The sequence below is a fragment of the Marmota marmota genome, unplaced genomic scaffold (genome assembly GCF_001458135.2).
Source record: "Marmota marmota marmota unplaced genomic scaffold, marMar, whole genome shotgun sequence".
Classification (NCBI taxonomy): Eukaryota; Metazoa; Chordata; class Mammalia; order Rodentia; family Sciuridae; genus Marmota; species Marmota marmota.
The window spans coordinates 5,727,646-5,747,743 of record NW_025999926.1 but is presented as its reverse complement, the minus strand read 5'-3'; the positions used below and the strand labels follow the sequence as shown (position 1 = coordinate 5,747,743).

The following is a 20,098-nucleotide window of genomic DNA, read 5'->3' as shown; positions in this document are numbered from 1 at the left end:
CTGGGTTTCTCACATGCACTCCCTGTGTTCACCTGCTCTGGTTTCTCGTCAGCATTCACCGTGTCCCACCGGTGAAAATTTAGTTCTTTCTCCTCCCTGCTTCCTTCCCCACATCCTGTCTTCCCAATGTGACTCATGTCACAGCATTGATTAAGTCAACATTCTTTGTATTTTATCTTTGTCATTGAGAGCTGAGTCTCATAATGAAATTATGATTACATTATGATTTCTGTACGTGTGGGTTTTTCTTGGAGTTAATAGTGGTGTTTTGTTTGCCATGCCCCCCCCCCATTTTCTTGGTTTTGTCAAGCCTAGACTCTTTTTTTTTTTTTTAAGAGAGAGAGAATTTTTTAATATTTATTTTTTAGTTTTCGGTGGACACAACATTTTTGTTTGTATGTGGTGCTGAGGATCTGAGGATCGAACCCGGGCTGCACGCATGCCAGGCAAGCGCACTACCACTTGAGCCACATCCCCAGCCCCAAGCCTAGACTCTTTGAAAGCCGTTCAGAACTCCTTTTAAGGTGATCACCCACATCTCCTTTTCTCCCGGGTTTCCTTCTGAAGCCGTCTCCTGGGGTTCCTTGGCTGCCTGGTGGGCATGGTGTCCCCTTTACTGGCTGCCCATCTCTGTCCTTCTGCAGGCGACCTCTGTTTTTCTCCTGCACTGGCTCCTTTGTCTTCTTTAATGGCTTACTACCTCTGTTCGAAGCATTCTTTATATAGTCTAGTCCCTTCCGGAGATGTGGTGTGTAGGAGGTGAGTTTTTGAGACTCTGCATGTCTGAAAATGTCCTTATGATATGTATGCGCTTCTCCCCTGTGTAGCACCCCTTTCTCTTTCTGGAAGCTTGTGGGATCTTATCTTCATTCCCAAGCTTCTAAATTCTATAATGATGTATCTTAATGTGGGGTCAAGGGACTTAGTGCTTCGGGTGCTTTGAGTCCTTTAAGTCTGGAAACCCGTGTTCTCTCCAGGTTGGGGCAGTGCTTCTGGATTCCTTAAACTGGCAGCTTCCCCTCTGTCCCTCTGTCACCTCCTTCTGGAACTCCTGCTGTCTGGATGTGGGCCTCTGGAGCTCATCCCCACCACCCCTCATCTCTTTTGTCTTTACTTTTTTATTCAGTTTTTGCTCTGCTTTCTGGTGGATTTCCTTGCCTTTATGATTTCATCCCATTCCTTTCATTGAATTTTCCTTCCAATGTATTTTTCATTTCATTGCTGCAGAATGCCCTTTTCTGATACTCTACTGCATTTGTGTCAAGACTGCAGTAAATTCCCTCGATTCTGGGTGTTTGTGTGTGTGATGTTGTGTGAGTTTCCTTCTCCATGAGTGGTTGCTGTCCTCCAGGTTGCTTGTTTGGTCTATTTTGGTCTCTCTTGCATGAGTGGCTTTCTGAAGGTGCCTGGAGGTCCTTGGTTTGTCTCTGTGCATCAGGAAGAGGGAAGCACCAAGTGCCCACGGAGATTTTTCCAGCTGCGAGCCTCACCACCGGCTTGTCACGGAGTCCTCCGGTGTTCCTGTCATTGGGCTCTGCCCGTGGTGGGGTAGCTTTCTTCAGTCTCCTGCCTGGAGGGTGAAAGCTTGGCCACTGGCATTCTGGGAGATGGCTGGTGCTCTTGGGGTCCTGCACGCACATCCTGTTCACTTTCTTCACCTGTGCCCTTTCTTCCCCTCTTCCCACACCCCTGTGGCACAGAGAGCCCTGTCTTCTGTTTGGAAAACGTCCTTTGCCAGGTTGGTGGGATGGGCACAGCCCAGGCGTGCAGAATGGAGAGGCTGCCACGGCTCTCATCACTGCTCAGGTTAACCTTTCTCCACCCAGCAGCCTTTTGGGCTTCTGGAGGGTGAAACTGGGTGCGTCTTCTCTTTCTCCACCACCGACTTAGGGTGTGGTTCTGCCATCACTTGTCTCCGCCGTCTGCATTCTAGCTTCAAGTGTTTGCAGCTGTCTCCTAGATTAGTCTCCCTGTTCTCATGGTTTATGACTTAAAAAAAAAAACTCCTTTCACTGTTCTTTAAAAAGGGGCTTGGGAGGAAGTGAAGATGGCCTTATGCATTCAAGCTTCCATTTTTTATCTGGACACCTCACCATTGCTGCTGATTTATCAAGCCTCGAAGGGTTTGACTTTTTAAGATTCAACCTGGACCCACAGTTAACACTCAAAAATAATTTAGAAAAATAATGACTGGCCAGAGCCCTCTGATTAAGAAATGTGTTTGTTCAGAATATTTAACCCGGGCCTTCTTTCCTCCTCTTTCATTTCTACTCCACCTCCTACCTGCTCTCTTGGCTTTGTGTAAACTGAAGTTCTCCATGGAGCATCAGGAGGCATCAGGTTGCAGGGAGTGAGGGGCCAACAGAGGCCGACACTGAGGTAGACAGACGTGGAGCAGCTACCAGGTCAGCTCCATGCTGTGCTCTCCCAAAACTTCTGTGACTGTTACCCTCTTCCCACTGACTGGGGCTGGAGATAATGGTTCTGTCTAAGGCTGTGGAAGCGATGTAAATCACTGGTTGGCTTTAGAATCGTTGGACTTGATTGTCTCTTTAACAAAGGGCATGCTTCCGCTTCTTGGTCAGCTGAGAAAAAGGGATCTCGATAATGGCTACCCTGGCTCTAGAAGCAGGGTGAAACTCACCCAGGCTGAGAGAATGACTGCCTCTGTGCTGGGTTTCCAGCAGCTCTGGGCATGCCCTCTGTGCCCCTCTCTCAGGTGTCTCCTCCAGGGCTTCCAGGCTTGGATTACACCAGGAATCATACATGTTCTTAAGCCTTTGCTTCCTACATAAAATTCTGTTGTTCATTAGAGAAATTCCATAACATATTTCTTTGAATTTAAGTTGGCAGAGTTTGAAAGGTAATAAAGACCCTTCCTGTGTTCAGAATCAGTAGATGAAGGAGCCAACCATATGGAGATCAAAATCTAACTGGATGGGGAAATTCACGCCATTTGGAATCAGAGTGTCACCCCACTGACCACACACAGGACTACTCCCTCGGCTCAGCTCTTGGAAAATGTCATGTTAGGGCCAATGTGGGCATGTCAATATTTCAACCCAGAATTTGACATCTTATCTGCTTACTCACCAAATTGGACAATCACAGGCTGTTCCATGAGTGTGTAACCCTATAACATTTAAAGCAGCGAAAATAGCTCTTGTACGTGGGCTGACAGAGAGGTGTTACTCCAGTGGAAGTTCCCCTCGTGGAAACATGAGGAATGGAGGAATGGGCTTCATGATATAAGGTGACATTAGCATCAGTTTAGAGCGCGTGCATCAGCCATGCTGTGCTAAATCATGCAGATTTCAGAATCATGTCATTTTCCCATCTAAGGCAAATGCAGTGGTAGTTAACAGTCACTTGTCCCTTTGATCAAAGCTTCCCTAAGGTTTGAACTACATAGAGAGGACACCCTCACCTGGGGTTGAGACCCCTCTTGGGAACTAGTTGGGCGTCATGGCTCTGGGGAAGTCTCTACTCCTGTTTTTCATCTGCTAATCGAGGAGTGGGAGGACCATCTGAATGGAATGGCAGGACAGGGGCTAAGCCATGAACTTCTGTAGCTAATTTATTTCAGTATTGGGACTGAAACCCAGGAGTTCCCCTTCCTCTGTGTCATGTATTTTCTATGGTGTGCATTTTAGCTCGACTTATTTTATTTAGGAAGAATCATTTAGTTTCAGGACAGAAACGATCATTCATTCCTTCAGGAGATATCAGCTGTGCTTTCCAATGAGCGAGACGTGTTCTTGTCTCCGCAGGCGTGTGCTGTGAGTGACCACCTTGCACCTCATTTTGCTCAGCCTCACTGTGAGGCTTCAGAATGACAGCTGGAAGAGCCCAGACCTCCTTGCCTGCCTTGAAACATCCCCCCTCTGCTTTCCCAGAGACCTGGGGTCTGTTGGGGTGACCTGCCCTGGGCTCTTCTTGTATCTCAAGAAATAGAGGAGGGCCCGGAGCCTTCCACAGCCTCACTGTGCTGCTGCTTTCTTCACAGGGTGCTCAAGCTGGCATTACTACGTAACCATGCCAATGCCCGCTGCCACCCTCACAATTGCGGTGGGATGCTGGACAGAAATAAAGCTGGAGAAGGATCTGGTGACAGAACGACCCTTCTCATCTTCCGAGGCCAACTTCAGGTTTGTGTTTGGGAACTTGCTGAAAAACAAACCCTGGAGGGAGCAGGATGATGCGTTCCTTCCAGGCTCTGGGAAAGTGAGTCATCCCTGCCGAGAACCTCACCCAAAATAGGATTCAGACAGCAGGGAGAGGCCTGCTGGGAAGGAAGGAGAGAGGAGAAGTGTGGGCGTGCTGTTGTGCAGGGAGAGCGAGAGGAGTGAGTGTGCAGTCCTCTGAGTGCAGTTGAAACATTTGTATGTGTGAAGGGAGGAACCCTCAGGCCAACCCCACCTCTTTCTGCACCTTCCAACTGGTTTTTAGTGCTTGTCTGCTCAAAAACACGACTTACTAACGAGACGGAGCTCGCCTACTGGATCACTTTGTAAGCCACTTGCCTTTCTGTGCGGTGGCTGCCATGGATGGCCTCCTCAGTGGAGCTTATTGGCCTCTTAGAAGTGCAGGAAGCTGTCCCGAAGCCAGTGGGCTAAGGGAATCTGACGGGGTCGGGGCCTTGCTCACCTCAGTACTTATTTTCTGTGTGGAATAGGTCAGAAAATCACTGCGGTTTCTACACATTGGGGCGGGCCGTTGGCTTTCCCTTGTGGCCTCCCTGGGTGCCCACCTGATTCTAGCTCTGGAGCCAACAGGGGTCTGCACAGGATGGGTACAGACTCGTGCTTCATGCTCCATTCCCAGCCTGCTACTTGTTGCTCGACTGAACCATTTTTCTTTCTGGCAGAGAGCTACCAGGTCAGTTTCTCAGGGTGGTGAACAGTGAACAGTGGTACAGCTGGTTCGGTCCTCCTTGAGGACAGTCAGGGCGACTCCTGGCACACATTCCTCGTATGGTTTCTCTTGCAGGCTGTGCTTTCTTGCCATGGTGACTGCAGGGGTTGGTCTCTTAGGAGATGAAGCCATGTGTTCTGTCTTCTGACACACATGTCTTATTGCCTGTGCTTTGCTTTTTTGGCAGAAGGGAGCAATTTCCACTTGTTGGTCAGTAAGTTATATGCCTATTTTGAAGTGTTTCCTGAGCTGTGTAGAATATTCTTGCTTATTAGATTTCACTTATGTCTGCTTGAGGGAAGAAGAGAATTGTGTACAGCAGGGACAAAACCCCCTCTCATGTGGGAGCATTTAATTGCCTGTGAGACCCTATAGTGCCTTCCTCCCCTGCACTGGGGCCATAGAGGAGGCTTCATTTTGCAGCTGTGGGCAAGCCTAAATTTCTGAGTGAGGAGAACAGGTGCCCTAGAGTGTCAGTGGATCCACAGTGGAGTTGGTATGAGCAGGAAATAAACTTTCTTATGTTGAGCTGCTGAAACGCTGGGGTGGGTTATTATTGTAGCATATCTTAGCCTATCCTGAATTGATACAGAAGCCATTGGTGGTTTAAAGTCAGAGAAAGTCTTGATCTAAATATTGTCTCATTCAGTCCTGAGGATAAACCTGTAAGATAGATTGACTTTGATAGATGAGGACACTGAGGCTGAGACAGTAATTCATTTATGTTCTTATACCTATTTAGTCAACAATACCTAGATTCACACCCAGGCTTGACTCTCTGCAGAGGTGATTTATAATTTTACCTGGAGACTTAAAAAAATATCCAGAATATATCAAAATATCAGAATCCACATTCACCTGGATTCTGAGTGATGACCTTACAGGAGAGTCCTTGCCATGATCAAGCCACTGTTACTGACTGGAATGTATCATCTTAGGACAGAAAAGACAAGTGGGGAGCCTAGGAGCTGGAAGGAGCCATTCACACTGGTTGAATTTGAATGTGGGCAGAACCACACTTCTGCAGAATGCAGACTTGGTGCATGAGTTCCCAAAAATCTTCACTGGGAAGGAGCCCTGAAGGCTTCACCTAAAGCCTCAGGGTTCCATGATAAGGAGGTGCATTGTTGAAAAATATGTGAAAGATTTAGAGAAGGCAAAGAAAGAAATTTGCTATTTTGACTTTCTAGCCATGTTCCCAGGAGACCTGGGGCCAGGAGTGGGTAGTAGCCATTCCCTATGTGTGCTCTCTTTCCTGCCCAGAAACAACTACAATGACCTCTCACTGGTCTGGCACCCGTCATTCTTAAAGACAGAGATGGCCAGACCAAAGGGGTTCTAGGAAGAGATGATGCTTAAAATTCCTGTTGGGGTTTGGAGAATGGGATAAATACTATTCCTCTCTTGTCCTTCTACATTTAAAACCAGTTGAGGAATGAGAGAAGGAGATTAAAATAAAGGTTTTGTCATTGACAAGAGCTGAGCCGAGGGAGTGCCCCTGTGTGTGGTCAGTGGGGTGAAACTCCGATCCAAATGGCGTGAATTTCCCCACCTAGTTGCCGACCCACTAGATTGCTGCAGTCTCTGTGACACAGGTGCACATCCCACCTACTGCAAGACAGAGAGCAGGCCCGAAAGTACCCTCTCTGTGAGCACGAAGGTCCCAAAAGGCCAAGTCCCCAGTGGCTGAGACAGTCAGGGAAGCTGGGGGAGAGGGCAGTGTGTCCTTCATGGGAGGTTGCCTTTTCATGGAAGTGGAGGCCTGCAGAGTGGGTCCTGCCCCTTGTAGACCATGCCTGTGGTCTCCCTTCACTCAGCAGCATGCTTGTGCAGCAGAGGAGTACTGCTGATTAAACAGCAACTGCCCTGGCTTTGGCATGCCTGGGTGCCACCGCTCGTTAGCTGGAGGTGGCTCTGTGTTTACTCGTGACATCTCTCTCTCTCTCTCTCTCTCTCTGCTCGGCTGGCCAGCAGAGCTGCTCTCCAATCCTAGGGTGTTTCTGGTTATGTTCACATCTGGTCCCCCTTGCCTTCCCCAACCCCCTTTCTACTTCAAACCCTTGAGACCCCCAATTCAGTTTGTGGAAATCTAGCTTTTACAGGGGCCTTATAGACTACAGGCTTTCATTTGCCTAAAGTGTTCATCTGGGTTCCAGAAATTTGGCCAGAGGATTGGTCACTGAACTTTTGATCACTGTTCATGTGGGCTAAATTATAGGAAGAACACTCCCTCTTCCAGCTCCAGTTCCACACACTCAGCCCACTCTGGGTGAGCACTGCAGTAATGCATTAGCTGTAAGGCACTGAGATAAACTGTCAAAAGCTTATTAACTTTATTCTGTTCCAGCCACAGAGGACTCTGGTGTTATGTTTAACCTCTCTAGGCTTCTGTTGGGACCATGCAGTTTAAGCACGGCACGGAAACTTGGATGAAGTCCAGAGGAGCTCAGCAAAAATGATTAAAGGCACTGAAAATGGGCAGTTCCTTCTGAAGGAGAGCAGGCCTGGTGGGGAGGGGCATTCTGTACAGGTGTGGAGAGTGAAGAGTTGCCTGAGCGGAAAGAGAACTTCTCACGTGGCCATGGGGTCTCTGCGAGACTCGACGATTCAGTGCAAGTACAGCAGCATCCCCTGAGTTCTTCAGAGGCAGGCTGGATGTACAGAGGGGCTCACGCAGCAATTGTCATGGAGTCATGGTTCAAGAAGAAACCTCAGAGATCATTTCATTTCTCATTGTTGTTTTAGTTGTAGATGGACCCATACCTTTATTTTATTTATTATTATGTGGTGCTGAGGATCGAATCTAGTGCCTTACATGCGCTAGGCAAGGCTCTACCACTGAACCACACCCCCAGCTGCAGTTTTTTCATTTTAATTAAAGCGTAGTTAGTGTACAGTGCAATGCGCAAGTCTTATTTGGCTTGCCGAGTTTCTGACACTGTATATATATTGTAAGCCAGTTAGAGAGCACTCACTCTGGGAAGTTCTTTCACACCCCTTTCCAATCACTTCCTTCCCTCCTTCAGCAGCCACATTGCAGAGAGATGAAGGTAAAGAGGTCCCAGATACCACCTTGCCTGCCTCCGGTCACAGCTGGTCTCTGAGCGGCCGCTGAAGCCCAGGTTTTCTGGTCTCTCTGTTTTTAGTCAGCTTTGTAGCTGCTGTGACTAAAAGACCTGACAAGAACAATTAAAGGAGGAAAAGTTTATTTAGGGGCACATGGTTTCAGAGGTCTTGGTCTATAGACAGCCAGCCTCCATTCCTTGGGGCTCGAAGTGAGGCAGAACATCATGGCAGAGGAAAGCAGCTCACATGGTGATCAGCAGCACAGAGAGACTCCACTCACCAGATACAAAAAATATACCCCAAGGCCACGGCCCCAGTTCCCACCTCCAGCCACACCCCACCACTTCAGTCACCACTCAGTTAATCCCTTCAGTGGACCAATTTGCTGATTGGGTTAAGATTCTGATAATCCAGTCATTTCTTGTCTAAATCTTGCATGGTATCAAACGTGAGCTTTTGAGGGTACCTCACCTCACATCCACACCATAGCACCATGTAGGACTGTGCGAGTTACCTCCCTCATGACGTTTCCATTTTTGTTAGGAGCCTTACTGGTCTCACTTGTCTATGGTTTGATGGCTGTATACTCCTGCATTTTCTCTCAGACTTTGATTATGGAAAATAGTGCCCAGTCACGCACTTGGAATCATTTCCATCAGCTAGGCTAGTGCCATATGTTTCCCAAGAGACTCTCAATCACATTTTCCCTTGAACAAGTGGGTTTTTTGGGCGTATCTCTGGCTACCTCAACCTATTTTCTGCCCTTTGGTGTTCTTGTCTATAAGAAATAAACCTGCCTGGTGGAAACAGGCTGTATGTTCCTAGATGAAGGGCCTCTTTGCAGTGTTGTACTGTGGTTTGTGGAATTTAAACTTTGCCCCGGCTTTATCCAGAAGATGCCTGTACACCTCCAGGATCTCCATTGCTAACACGCTCTGATAGCTTTTCAACAGGGAGTGTGAGTTTAAACGACTGTAGCTCATCATATGCCTGTGTAAATACAGCAGGAAAAGGTGTGGTGGTGGTTCATTTCCACTTTGTGAGACCTTTGATTGAACTAGTGCCCCGAACGGTTCTTGCCATTAGGTGGACACGTTGGCCTTTCAGTTAAGTGCTTACCAACAGGCACCTTGGCTGACTCCAATGCGAGGTTATCAATCCAGGGACTGCGGCTAGAGTTCAATGGCAGTAATTATATTTTTTCTACTGCTTTATTCTGCTGAAGTTTCTGTAGGTCTCCTTCCATTTTTCTTACCCCCAACCACGATGAAGCATCATCAGGGCCAGAGGCCGGGCTCCTTGAGTCACACAGAGGGGAGAGCACCACTGTATGGATCTCCTGAGAGCTCGCCTTGCTTGGGAGAAGGGCACTTCATAAATTGGAACAGGAATTGTCATTGAAACCTGCCCATATTAGGACAGGCCGGTGTTTAAAAATTTTTTAGTGTTCACTGTGAATCAAACAAGCACCTACTGTCATAATCATAATTTGTAATACAAAGTAAAGGGGCTGCACATTGTGCTTGCATAAAGGACAAGTTAGCAGGTGAGAAGACAGACTTTCCTTTGAAGTCAGTTTTGGTGGGTAGATAGCTGTCCTGAGACCTGCAAGTCAGGTTCTAGGAATTCTCTTCAGCTGCACCTTTGACGGGATAACTGGTAGTGGTCAGATGGTACTGAGTGGGCTTCATATAGTTACTTAAAAGGACAATTCCTTTAAATTTGTGTTGACAGTAGCCTGCGGGACTATTGCCTCAGAAAACCAGTGGGTCCTCAGCAGCTGCTCTGGATGGGCTTTGTGAAGAACCCCCAGACTGCTTGTCAGTCAAAGGGACTGTGTCCTTTTGAAAAGTTTGTACCTGCAACTGTCATTTGGCTCGTTCTCCTATCTTAGTATGAGTCTCTCATTCTAGAAAATTTCCAGAATTTTTATCTTAAGCTTGGCTGTACTTTCCCCTCCTTTCAGAGTTACAATTCGTCCCTGATTTGGAGATTTTCCTATGATGATATTTAAAAGCACGTTACTGAGGGAAGAAATTGTTTTTATTTGGGTGGGAGGTAGTTTTATTCTGAGTTTGGATCCCATCCCCTCAGTTTATTCTAAAACAAGATTTGACTGCTTTTTTATCACTTAGATTGAACTGCTCCATGAACTCAAGCACATCAGTTTTTTTTTTTTTTCGTTTTTTTTTTTTTGTAGTTGTACATCGACAGCATGCCTTTATTTTATTTATTTTTGTATGTGGTGCTAAGGATGGAACCCAGTGTCTCACACATGCTAGGCAAGCACTCTGCCCTGAGCCCGAGCCCCAGCCCCTCAGTAAGTGTTTTGATCTGTAATCTTTCATTGCTATTCACTTGAACAGAGAACTGTCTTTGCTCGTGAGCCTGTTGGAATTGCTGTCTCCTGTAAGTGGTCCATTGTTGAAGAGTTCCACCCCTCCGCAGCAGGAGTGGACACGGTTTACCAGTAAGCGCATCTGCTTTTCTCGTGTCATCCCCAGGTGTGCTGGTGTTTGTGGTCACGTGGAATACCCCTGCCGCTTCCAGAATGCCTCTGCCACTGCCCAGGAGGTCATTCCTCACCGAGTCTTTGTCCCGATGTGCCTCCGGGATGTCTGCCAAGAGACCCTTCTGCCTCTGATCCCTCCTTGCCTCTCAGCTGCACACTCTGTCCTGGGAACACACCCATTCTCCCGGCTGGATATACTCATTGTCCCTGCTAACTTTTCAAGTCTGGGGATGGCCAGGTATGTCATTCTCTTGTGGCACTTGGAGCACATGCTCTGGAAATTCTTAGACTATTTCTTGCTTTTCTTTTTTTTTTTTTTTTTTTAAATATGTTTTAGATGTTGATGAACCTTTATTTTATTTATTTATTTATTAGTTTTCGGCGGACACAACATCTTTATTTGTATGTGGTGCTGAGGATCGAACCCAGCGCCGCGCGCATGCCAGGCGAGCGCACTACCGCTTGAGCCACATCCCCAGCCCTTCTTGCTTTTCTTGAGCTCTCTTAAAGCTGTCATTTGATTTGGAGGCAAGGGCCACGTAGTTCATCCTTGGACATCTTATTGCTCCGTTGAGGGTCAGTGTTTAAGCCCACGTGAGCCTGTGGGTGTCATGGGCTCAATTCAAACTGCCTTGAGAATGAAAAGCCCACGCTGTTGCTGGGGTTGCACAGGGTGATGTATGTTGTTCAGAGCTGATCAGGGCTGTTAGTGTGGGTGATGAGAGCATAATGCGAATGAGTTCAAGGTCAAAGCGTGAGCTCTGGGCACAGTAACATGACCTGGTCCCAGGGCCATGGGCTGTTTGCCTAATCCTGACCAGCTGTCTCATCCATCCTTACCACCAGTCCCAAGGCAACGACTTGAGAGCCCCTGTGTCAGAGAGACTGTGGACAGATCAGTGGAAATCAATCCTCACTGCTGGACAAACAGCTCAGAGCATATGGCCTGCCACAGGGTGGGGCGGGTGGTACTCACGGTGCTACTATTTTTTAATACAATCAGTGCATTATTCTTACCGTGTCTTGGTTTGGTTCCTGCAGAAAGTTGAACCTTTCCCCGATGTATCCTTTACAGGTAAACTCCCTTCATTAACTCCATTCTTTATTCTGCCATGGGTAGTGGTGTTCCACTGAAAAAGGACAGAGAGTATACTCAGGGTTTCCCTTGGTTATATTTCTGTTTGCAAATCTTAATCATTAACAGTGAATATTCTTGGCTAAGGATGGGAAAAATAAGCTCATCAAAACATGTGACTTTAAGTTTTTCCCCATTAGTCAAGGAAATTCCTGCTGCCAATTAATTTCCGTGCTTTTGAACAGCTGTCATTTGTGGTGTTTTCCCTGAAAACTGTGCACATTCTTAGTAAAACCCATGAGTAGAAAAGAACTGACCAGAACGTTTGCTTTTGATCTTTACTACATACATATACTTTTTAAAGGCTGGCTGACTTGACTTAATCCATGAGGAGGTCTGAGAAAGTCATTTAGACTGATTTTTATCCTATATTTATAAAGATAATGGGAATGTAGGAACTAGGATAATTATATATATTTGGTTACATGCATCATGTAATTGTCTTAGATGTCTATATATAGAATTTGTCTTAACAAAGGGGCTTCTTTGGTCCCTTTGAAGAGTCTCCTGGACTTAATTTAAGCAGAGTTATTGGTGAAGAAATGTTGTTCATTAAATGTTTCTCATTTGTATACAGTTTTGAGGGGGCATATTTATTTGGGAGTGTTTAGCACTTTACGAGAGCTGTAGCTTCTCAGAGCATGTTCACTAACAGGACCAGGTTCTGGCCTGAGGGAACCAAGGGCAGAGTGGTTTCAGAGGCAGGACCTTATTTTCTACAGCTCTTTCCTGACATTAGCTGCCAAAACAAGAATTTTGTTGACCTGCAGCCATTCTGTAAAGCTTTGCTTTTCAAGTTTGCGTGCCCAAGCAGGTACACTGCTGCCTTTTGCGATATTTAAAGTGGTTTAACCACACTTAACTCTGTACTTTTAAAGTAATACCCGAAGGCCAAGTGTTACAAATGTCAAACAATGGGATGATGATGATGACTTAGCAGCAGCAAGACTGCTTCTGTGCTTAAAAATAGGAGAACGGACATTCAGAAATTTGTGGTTTGTTGTCAGATATCTTTTTCTTCCATTTGAGACTGTGGAAATAAAGTCTGCCCTCGTCTAGATGTCTTCCTGGACTGCATCGCTGTCCCCTGAGTTTGGGCTGTGGAGGGAGATTGTGGCATCTTCCACAGCCAGTGGGAAGGGGAAGGGGAAAGAAGGGGGGACTCTTGTTTTTTTTCAAACTCTGACTTAAATGGATTCCACTTGCTTGGCTTGACTCTCCTGGGATCCCAACACCTTGAGCCACTTGTGGCCAAGTGGGGTTTATGACTTTATATTTAGAGTTAAGGCTTTGCCTACCTGAGGCTCTGTCAATCAAAGCTGAAACAAAAATGACAGCCTCGTAGGTCAACTCTGCACCCCAAATAGGGTAAAGAATCCCCAAGGCTAGGAGGAGCCATCCCAAAGGACCTCCACGCTGTAACTCTCCACTGTTCTGTGAGTTATAATATGCTGAGAGATCAAAGGATTTCTCGGTTCATTAACTGGTTCTTTCCCAATTCCGTGTTTTATAAACATGCATGCAAGATCATCAGTTCCATACCTCTGAACTTCTTTAGTGATTAGGTCGTAATTATAACAAGTACCACTTTATACCATTTTAGTATTCTTTTTTTGTGAAAAGGCATTCACTTCTGCTTGTGACCTAAAACAGGTCATTAATAACTGTGTTAAAGAATTGATTTAAAAAATTTGGGGTTGTATCCATAAAGATTTCACTGTATTTTAAATATTATACATTATAATTTGTGTAAGCTTAAAACTCTCCACTCTGATTCTGTTTTTGAGCCTAATCTGATATTTTACCTAAGTAGAGGAAAAAAATAAAACCTCAGTTGTACAGCTTGAATGTGTGGTAATGACAAATCAGTGTATAAGAAGGTGACGACTACCCAGTGTTTTCGGATTTGGAATGTTTTTCATAATAGCAGTAACTAGAGTATTTACCAGTGCAACATTTCGTGATTCTTGTCTCCTTTTGAAATAACCAGAGTCATTACTTATTGACCCCCACCTCCACCCTAACCCTTCCCAGGACCACTGTTCAGGGGAGAGGTGCTTTCCTTCTTTCTGATCTGGAGGAGAATCACCAGTTTGCTTTGAAGACACTGTGGATTGTTCCTTCCCCACATGGGTCTCACTCGGTGGGCATGGGCTTGCTGCTTTGGTTTCACAAAGACACAATCTGCTGTGTTGGGAGCTGTGAAGGAACGTTTCTTGGATTGAGTACTTGGATACCTCTGTGAAGACAAAGGCATTGTAAACGAGTCCTCGATGGGTGGACAGCTCTTCCTGTTTGGATAGTTAACATTCTGCTGTTTTCCTCTTGACTTCTCACATTCTCTGTGTCTCAGGTACCTACTGACCAGCCCACTTTCTAGTACCGAAGCAGGACGGGAGAGGAGCCTATCGCACTGGCACTGTTAGGTCAGCAGTGCAGTTGATGGAGTAGCACCTGGAGCCAGGTTTATGACAGCTGCTTGAAAGTGGACACCCACCTCTGTCTTACCTCTGTATGTTTGGAATAAATGCTTTGTTCCAACATTTGCCCTTCAGCAGTTCACAATTGCATGTCACCACACATAATTAGACTGGCAAAACCACCTCGCTGACATCCAGACCCTCCACCCCCGTATTTGAATTTCAAGAATCTCCTGTGGTTTTCTGTTTGGTGCCAAAATCAAAATGCCACCTACCTCTGCTCACCAGTCCCGCCATCCACATGTGGTTTCACCCCTGAGGAACAAAATTACCTCAGAGTGGCTATGATAAGTGACCAATTCTGCTTTGAGCTCTTTTCCATGGCACTATGACAGGGTTTTTTTTTTTCCCTTTGCTTATTTTGTTGGTGTATTTGTTCACTCAAAAGGGTGAACAAGGTTGATGAGTTCTCTGTCTTCATGGATGTAATTAGGGGATGAAAATCTTATTCATGAAAATAAACTAAGATGTGTGTGATGAAGAAAATAAAACCAAGTAAATGACAAAGGAGGAGAAATGGGTGGCCATCTGAGCCACTCACGCATCATGTAAGTAAGAGCAGAGAGACACTAACAACTGGCAGTGGTTGGATCAGGATCCATCATTCCAGGCGGTCAGGGTTGTGGAGAGAGAGCTGCAAGTGAGGCCCAATTTTGTCTTGGTTTTCTTGGAACCACAGGTGCGCTGCCCCTCATGACTGGTTAGTTAGAACCCAAGTGGCCTACAGCTGCTGACCTTGAACAGAGTTCTCCAGTGCTGGCACTCAGGCTGGCATCACCATGTTTTTGTGTGGCTGATGACGGATTCCTTGCAAACTTTTTGACACAATAGATCAAAAGGAGGGAAGCTGTGTTTATGTTTGCTCATCCTAGTTTTTAAGTTTTTTTTTAAAGATTGATCACAAATAGAACGGATAAATACTTTAGATAGTTATCGATTATTTACATATCTTAGAACACTTTACAGTGGAGAAGTACTCTAGAGCTCCCAGTTACACACGACTGGTTCTTGAAAGACTGGATTATGCAGTCAAGGCTTGCTGATCCTTCTTCCTGACTATTGCGTGCACAGTTGTCTTAAGTACCTCAATTTGCAATTGAACGGTGTGCACCCCTACATGCCCAGGAATGCTCAGAACGGGCTTTTCCCTCCACCCCTCCTCCTGGGTTAGACAGGGTGTTGTCCTGTTTATTCTCATCTCCCAGCCAATGCGTAAGAGAATAAGCTAAACACGGCATGCTGGTACAAAGGGTCCGTTGTTCTCAGCCTTCTAATTGTGCTCCGTTCTGCCGAGGAAGGAAGCAGTCATAAATTTGTGTCATTATCTTAACAGCCTCGGAAATTTTTCTTTGCTTGTTCTTTGTTAGCTTCTATTTGAATTTTTGATCCCCTAAACCAAAACTATCATACTTCTAAACAGTCCTACTTTAAATTTTAAGGGCTTTGACACACACACACACACACACACACACACACACACACACACCCTGTTTCAAGACAGGATGCAATCCTAGTGATTCTTTCTCTTAGGAATCAGATTTTGAGCCTTAAATTAGTGTGCCTTTCAATTCATCACTCTGCTATTCTCTGGATTTTGGGTTTGCACGTTTCTTTTTTCTTTTTTGGTTGTTGATATTTGTTTCTCATATTTTAACAAATTCTCAAGTTTCTCTCTTTATGGATTATTTTAGAGAATATTCTGAGGGCTGTGGATGTAGCTCAGTGATAGAGCACCTGCCTAGCATATATATCTTACATATTTTAAGTGGGCTTTTTCTTCCCTGTTACTTTTCAGTGTAGCTTTTCTCTGTTTTTTTTTTTTCCTTCTTGAGTCTCTGGTTATGAATTTGGTAGATTTAAAGTTAACACACACACACACACACACACAGTATAAAGGCATGGGCCTTTCTTGAAATGTGATTTCGAAATTTCCAAGTTCAATAGTTAAGTAGACATTTTTAAAATACTTGTGAGTTGTTTCCTCATTGCTCTTACCAGTATAAATGCAAGCTCGAAAACAGAAAACAGTGAGTTCTAAGATTAGAGTTTAACTGAAGCATNGAAAACCACAGGAGATTCTTGAAATTCAAATACGGGGGTGGTGGGTCTGGATGTCAGCGAGGTGGTTTTGCCAGTCTAATTATGTGTGGTGACATGCAATTGTGAACTGCTGAAGGGCAAATGTTGGAACAAAGCATTTATTCCAAACATACAGAGGTAAGACAGAGGTGGGTGTGAATGATTGAAAGATCCTCAGTTCCATCCTTTTTTCCCCTCTCTATGGCATTTCAATTCTTTGTTTTCTGGTGAGCTTGCCATTGCTGTCGAGGTGAACACACATGAGTGGTGAGTGAGGCAGTGTGCTGAGTAGTCTGTATGCCCTCTTAGACAAGTCCCCTTAGTTGCTTTGTGTTCAGTTTCTCCACTCTGTCTCTTTCTCTCTTTTTGTTTTGCTTCTTGAGAAAGTGATTTACTTTGTGTTCTTCTTATTAAGAAGGGGTTTTCTCCTTCTAATGTGTTTTAGTCCTTTAATTTTTCTTTCCTAAAATAGTAATTGGTGTTCATAAAATGATGTTCTTCTCAGATTCTGAAAACCCTTGGCTGTGATGATTTTATTGTTCTTGACAGTCCCAGTTCGACTAAGTAGAGTAAGTCTTGTGGATCTGGAGGTTCCAATATGGGCAAGGCTGATCTGTACCTGTCTCTGAGATCATGTATACAGGCTTCATGGTTTCCTGTGGGAAGCTGAGTGGCACTGTGGTTGAAGGTGTGTTTGAAGGTCAGCATTCCCTGAGGCCTGGTTCTAAAGCAGCCATAGAGTCTGGGTATCAGACAGAGCCCTGGGTGCTATGGGCACGTGGAGCCAGGCTCTCTCATTTCTGTTGAGTAACAGGCAGGCTCATCATCTTGCCATCAGGCAGCTCTGCTGCTTGTCAGATCCAGAAGTAGCATTTGATCATCATCAGCCATGACTCCTCACCCTGAACGACTGCGCTCAAGTATTGTGTGTCTTTTGAACTGTTCTCCACGCACTGATTGACAGACCTACCTTCAGAGAACACTGTAGGGCTGTCCTTCAAGGGAAGCTGGCAGGCTTTGAAAGGCCTTCCCGAAGCAACTGTCCCTCCACCTGCATGTGTAGTCTTCCCTCTCTGTTGATGTCACCATGGGCAGCCAGTCTCTTCCAGTCCTTGAGCTTGGCACGGGCAGCTGGCACCACCTGGCCATTTTTCCATTGCAGAGGAAAGGCTTTTCCCTTCCCATTCACCTCTCCACAGAAGCCTCAGGAACATCATTCCGGACAGAACACACACACCCTGGGTGAAAAAGGACCATGTACGTCAATGTAGAAAAGTGCCTAAATTGAAATATTCCTCATCTTGTAGGCTTTTACTCCTAGACCATGATGCTAAGCAAGCGAGGGCGGCCAGCTTTGGGGCTGGCTTCTGACCGGAGTGTGGAGATTTCTGTGTGGAGTTGTGTGTTTCCTTCCAGGATGGACTCCTTTTGGGGGTGAACCCAGCTCCAGAAACCGTCCTTCAACCAGGCCTGATGCCTGAGCAGCTCTACTGTGCAGGAGCAAGGCCTGTGCTGTGGTGCAGCCACCGTGCAGCTAGAACGGACTGGCTCGGTCCCTGCCACAGAGGCCCGTTTGCATAAAATGGATGAGGAATTCCTTGATGCTTCATCCTACCCCTAATGCGAATTGAGCAAGTGTCTCAGATACCTTTTCTTAAAAAGAAGTTTTCACTTCTTTATAGTAAAAGGCCGCAGATGTAAGGAAAGGCTCCTTTTAAAAATGGTTGATTACTATGTGGAATTTGAGGGTACAATGCCAAAATCCACCCTGATTTAACTCCAAAGTGGAGCTCAGAGTAGAACATGTTCTGTTTCTTGGTTAACTAACCATACTATTTATAGAGGTGACTCCTCAGAAAGCTTAGACATTTCTCCCAGAAGATAGAATGTCAAATCCACAGTCATTGAAGAACCCAGAGCTGCCCTTCACCTTCCCAGTTAGCATGCTGAAAATAACCTCCTCCCCCTTTCTCACCAGAAAGTAGGAATCTTGGAACTTCATTTCAGAAGAGTGTGGGTGGCACAGTTGGGTTCCCCTGCCAAGACTTGGGACAGCAAGGAGGAGGGGTGCCCTTGTAAGCCTGGTGACCGACTCTTGAGCCTTTGTGCCTTCGAGGCCACCTTGCTCAGTTGTTGGGAACCATGGGTGGCAGATCCTAGTTTTTAACTGTGTCCTTTAAGAGATTGCCCTGAGAGCCCAAGGATGGTGCCTTCCTTTATGGGTCAGCTGCAGTTTCTGGTTTTTTTTTTTTTTTTTTTCATACCTGTGCCATTTCTGAACGTGCCTTGAAAGCTGGCAGTGGGGACAGGATGGATGGGCACAGCAAGTTCGTTCAGTGGATGTACACCATGCCCAGGTGTGATGCATGCTGGTGAAGCCGTGGCCACAGAAAGTGTGAGCCCTTCAGCCTCAGTCAGGAGAGTCTGGAGTGGGTTGCAAGGGAGACTAGTTTTGTGGAATGTTAATAATGTGGGGGGAAAGAACTGGGGGTTAATTAGTTTCGGAAATGAATGAATTAAACAAAGTTAAAAGAGATTCTTTACTGGAGGGCTTCTGAGAAAGCTTTTAATATTTTTATTATCTGATTTAATATCCTGGTATATCTGTGCCTCTCAGAGCCAGAGCCAGAGCCAGACATTCCCCCAGCTAAGCTGTATTTCCCCAACTGTTTTGCCCAGGGATCCCCGCTTTATGATGAAGATTTCATGGGGTGGGGGAACCTCATCAGATCACATTTTGGGAAATGATTCTGTTCAGAACTCCCTGGGAGTGCACTGTGGAACTGGCCATGGGGTTCCCTTCTCCTGCTGTCAGTGGTGACCAAGGACCTCTGTGGGTAAAAGGCTCAAGGAAGCCATCACAGGCCTTTTCTTAGGAGACTCCCAGCTCAGCTCAGGGAGCCCCTGGCTTCTCTGGTTGCTCATGCCTTTTTAATAATTGCTTGCTCTGTGTATCCATACTTATTTATGTGTAAGTTGTATGAGTTTAGTTTGGTGTTAATATATTAGGTACACTAAAAAAAACACAAAAATAGAAAATTTAAAAAGGAGAAAAATAATTCACAAATAAATTTTGTCACTTCCTTCCTTTATTCCAGTAAATTGTTTAGTGCCTTGGGATTCCTGCAATTGCCTAGGTCCCACTGTGGTAACTCCTGGTTGAGTGGATTTGGGGTGGGGTCTTGGCATCTAGAGTAACAGCCCATCTCTAGGCTATCCTGCTCAGAGATTGGATTGCGTGGGACATGTGCAGGGTGTCTCTGTCAGGGAAGGACCAACTGGAAAGCTTCCCAGACCCCACACACTGCCACCTTCTCTCAGGTGAGGAGAAAGGCTGAGGTGCACTAGTGAGTGGGGGAGGGAAGCTGCCTGGCTGTGCTTCCTGCCTGCGGCTGTGCCTCCTGCCTGCTGCTGTGCTCCAGGACCTACGCCCCATCACAGCTAAGGGCTCCCTGGAAAGCTGCTGGGCCTCCCTGTCCTAAGCAAAGGGTTAATTTAGAATAGTTTGCAGAGTGTCCTAGAGCCCTCACATTCTTTGATTTAATTTTTTTATTTTGTACAGTGGGGGTGATTCAATTTTGTTCAGCAATTTAACATATATTTTCTTTTTGATGCAAGAGCTAGTTAGATGATGAGGCTGAGATTTTCTCTACTCCATCAGCACCTAGGCATCAGTAGGCATTTAAATGTTAGGCCCCCAGGGGAATAATCAAAGAGGAAAACAAACGATGTTTAGTAACAGAAATAAACAAATATGGCTGGAAGAACAACCCATATCTCAATAATAACCCTAAATGTTAATGGCTTAAACTCACCAATTAAGAGACACAGGCTAGTAGAATGGATCACAAAACAAGACCCAACAATATGCTGCCTACAGGAGACGCATTTGATAGGAAAAGACATACATAG

General features: G+C 45.7%; 1 protein-coding gene across 1 annotated transcript in view; it reads left to right on the top strand.

The window, feature by feature from the left end:
- Positions 1-20,098, top strand: part of Aopep (aminopeptidase O (putative)) — a 309,239-nt gene that overhangs the window by 57,979 nt on the left and 231,162 nt on the right. The window contains exons 4-5 of the mRNA XM_048800350.1: positions 4,007-4,148; positions 10,485-10,730. Coding sequence (XP_048656307.1) covers positions 4,007-4,148; positions 10,485-10,730 — 388 coding nt within the window. The remainder of the gene's footprint in view (positions 1-4,006; positions 4,149-10,484; positions 10,731-20,098) is intronic.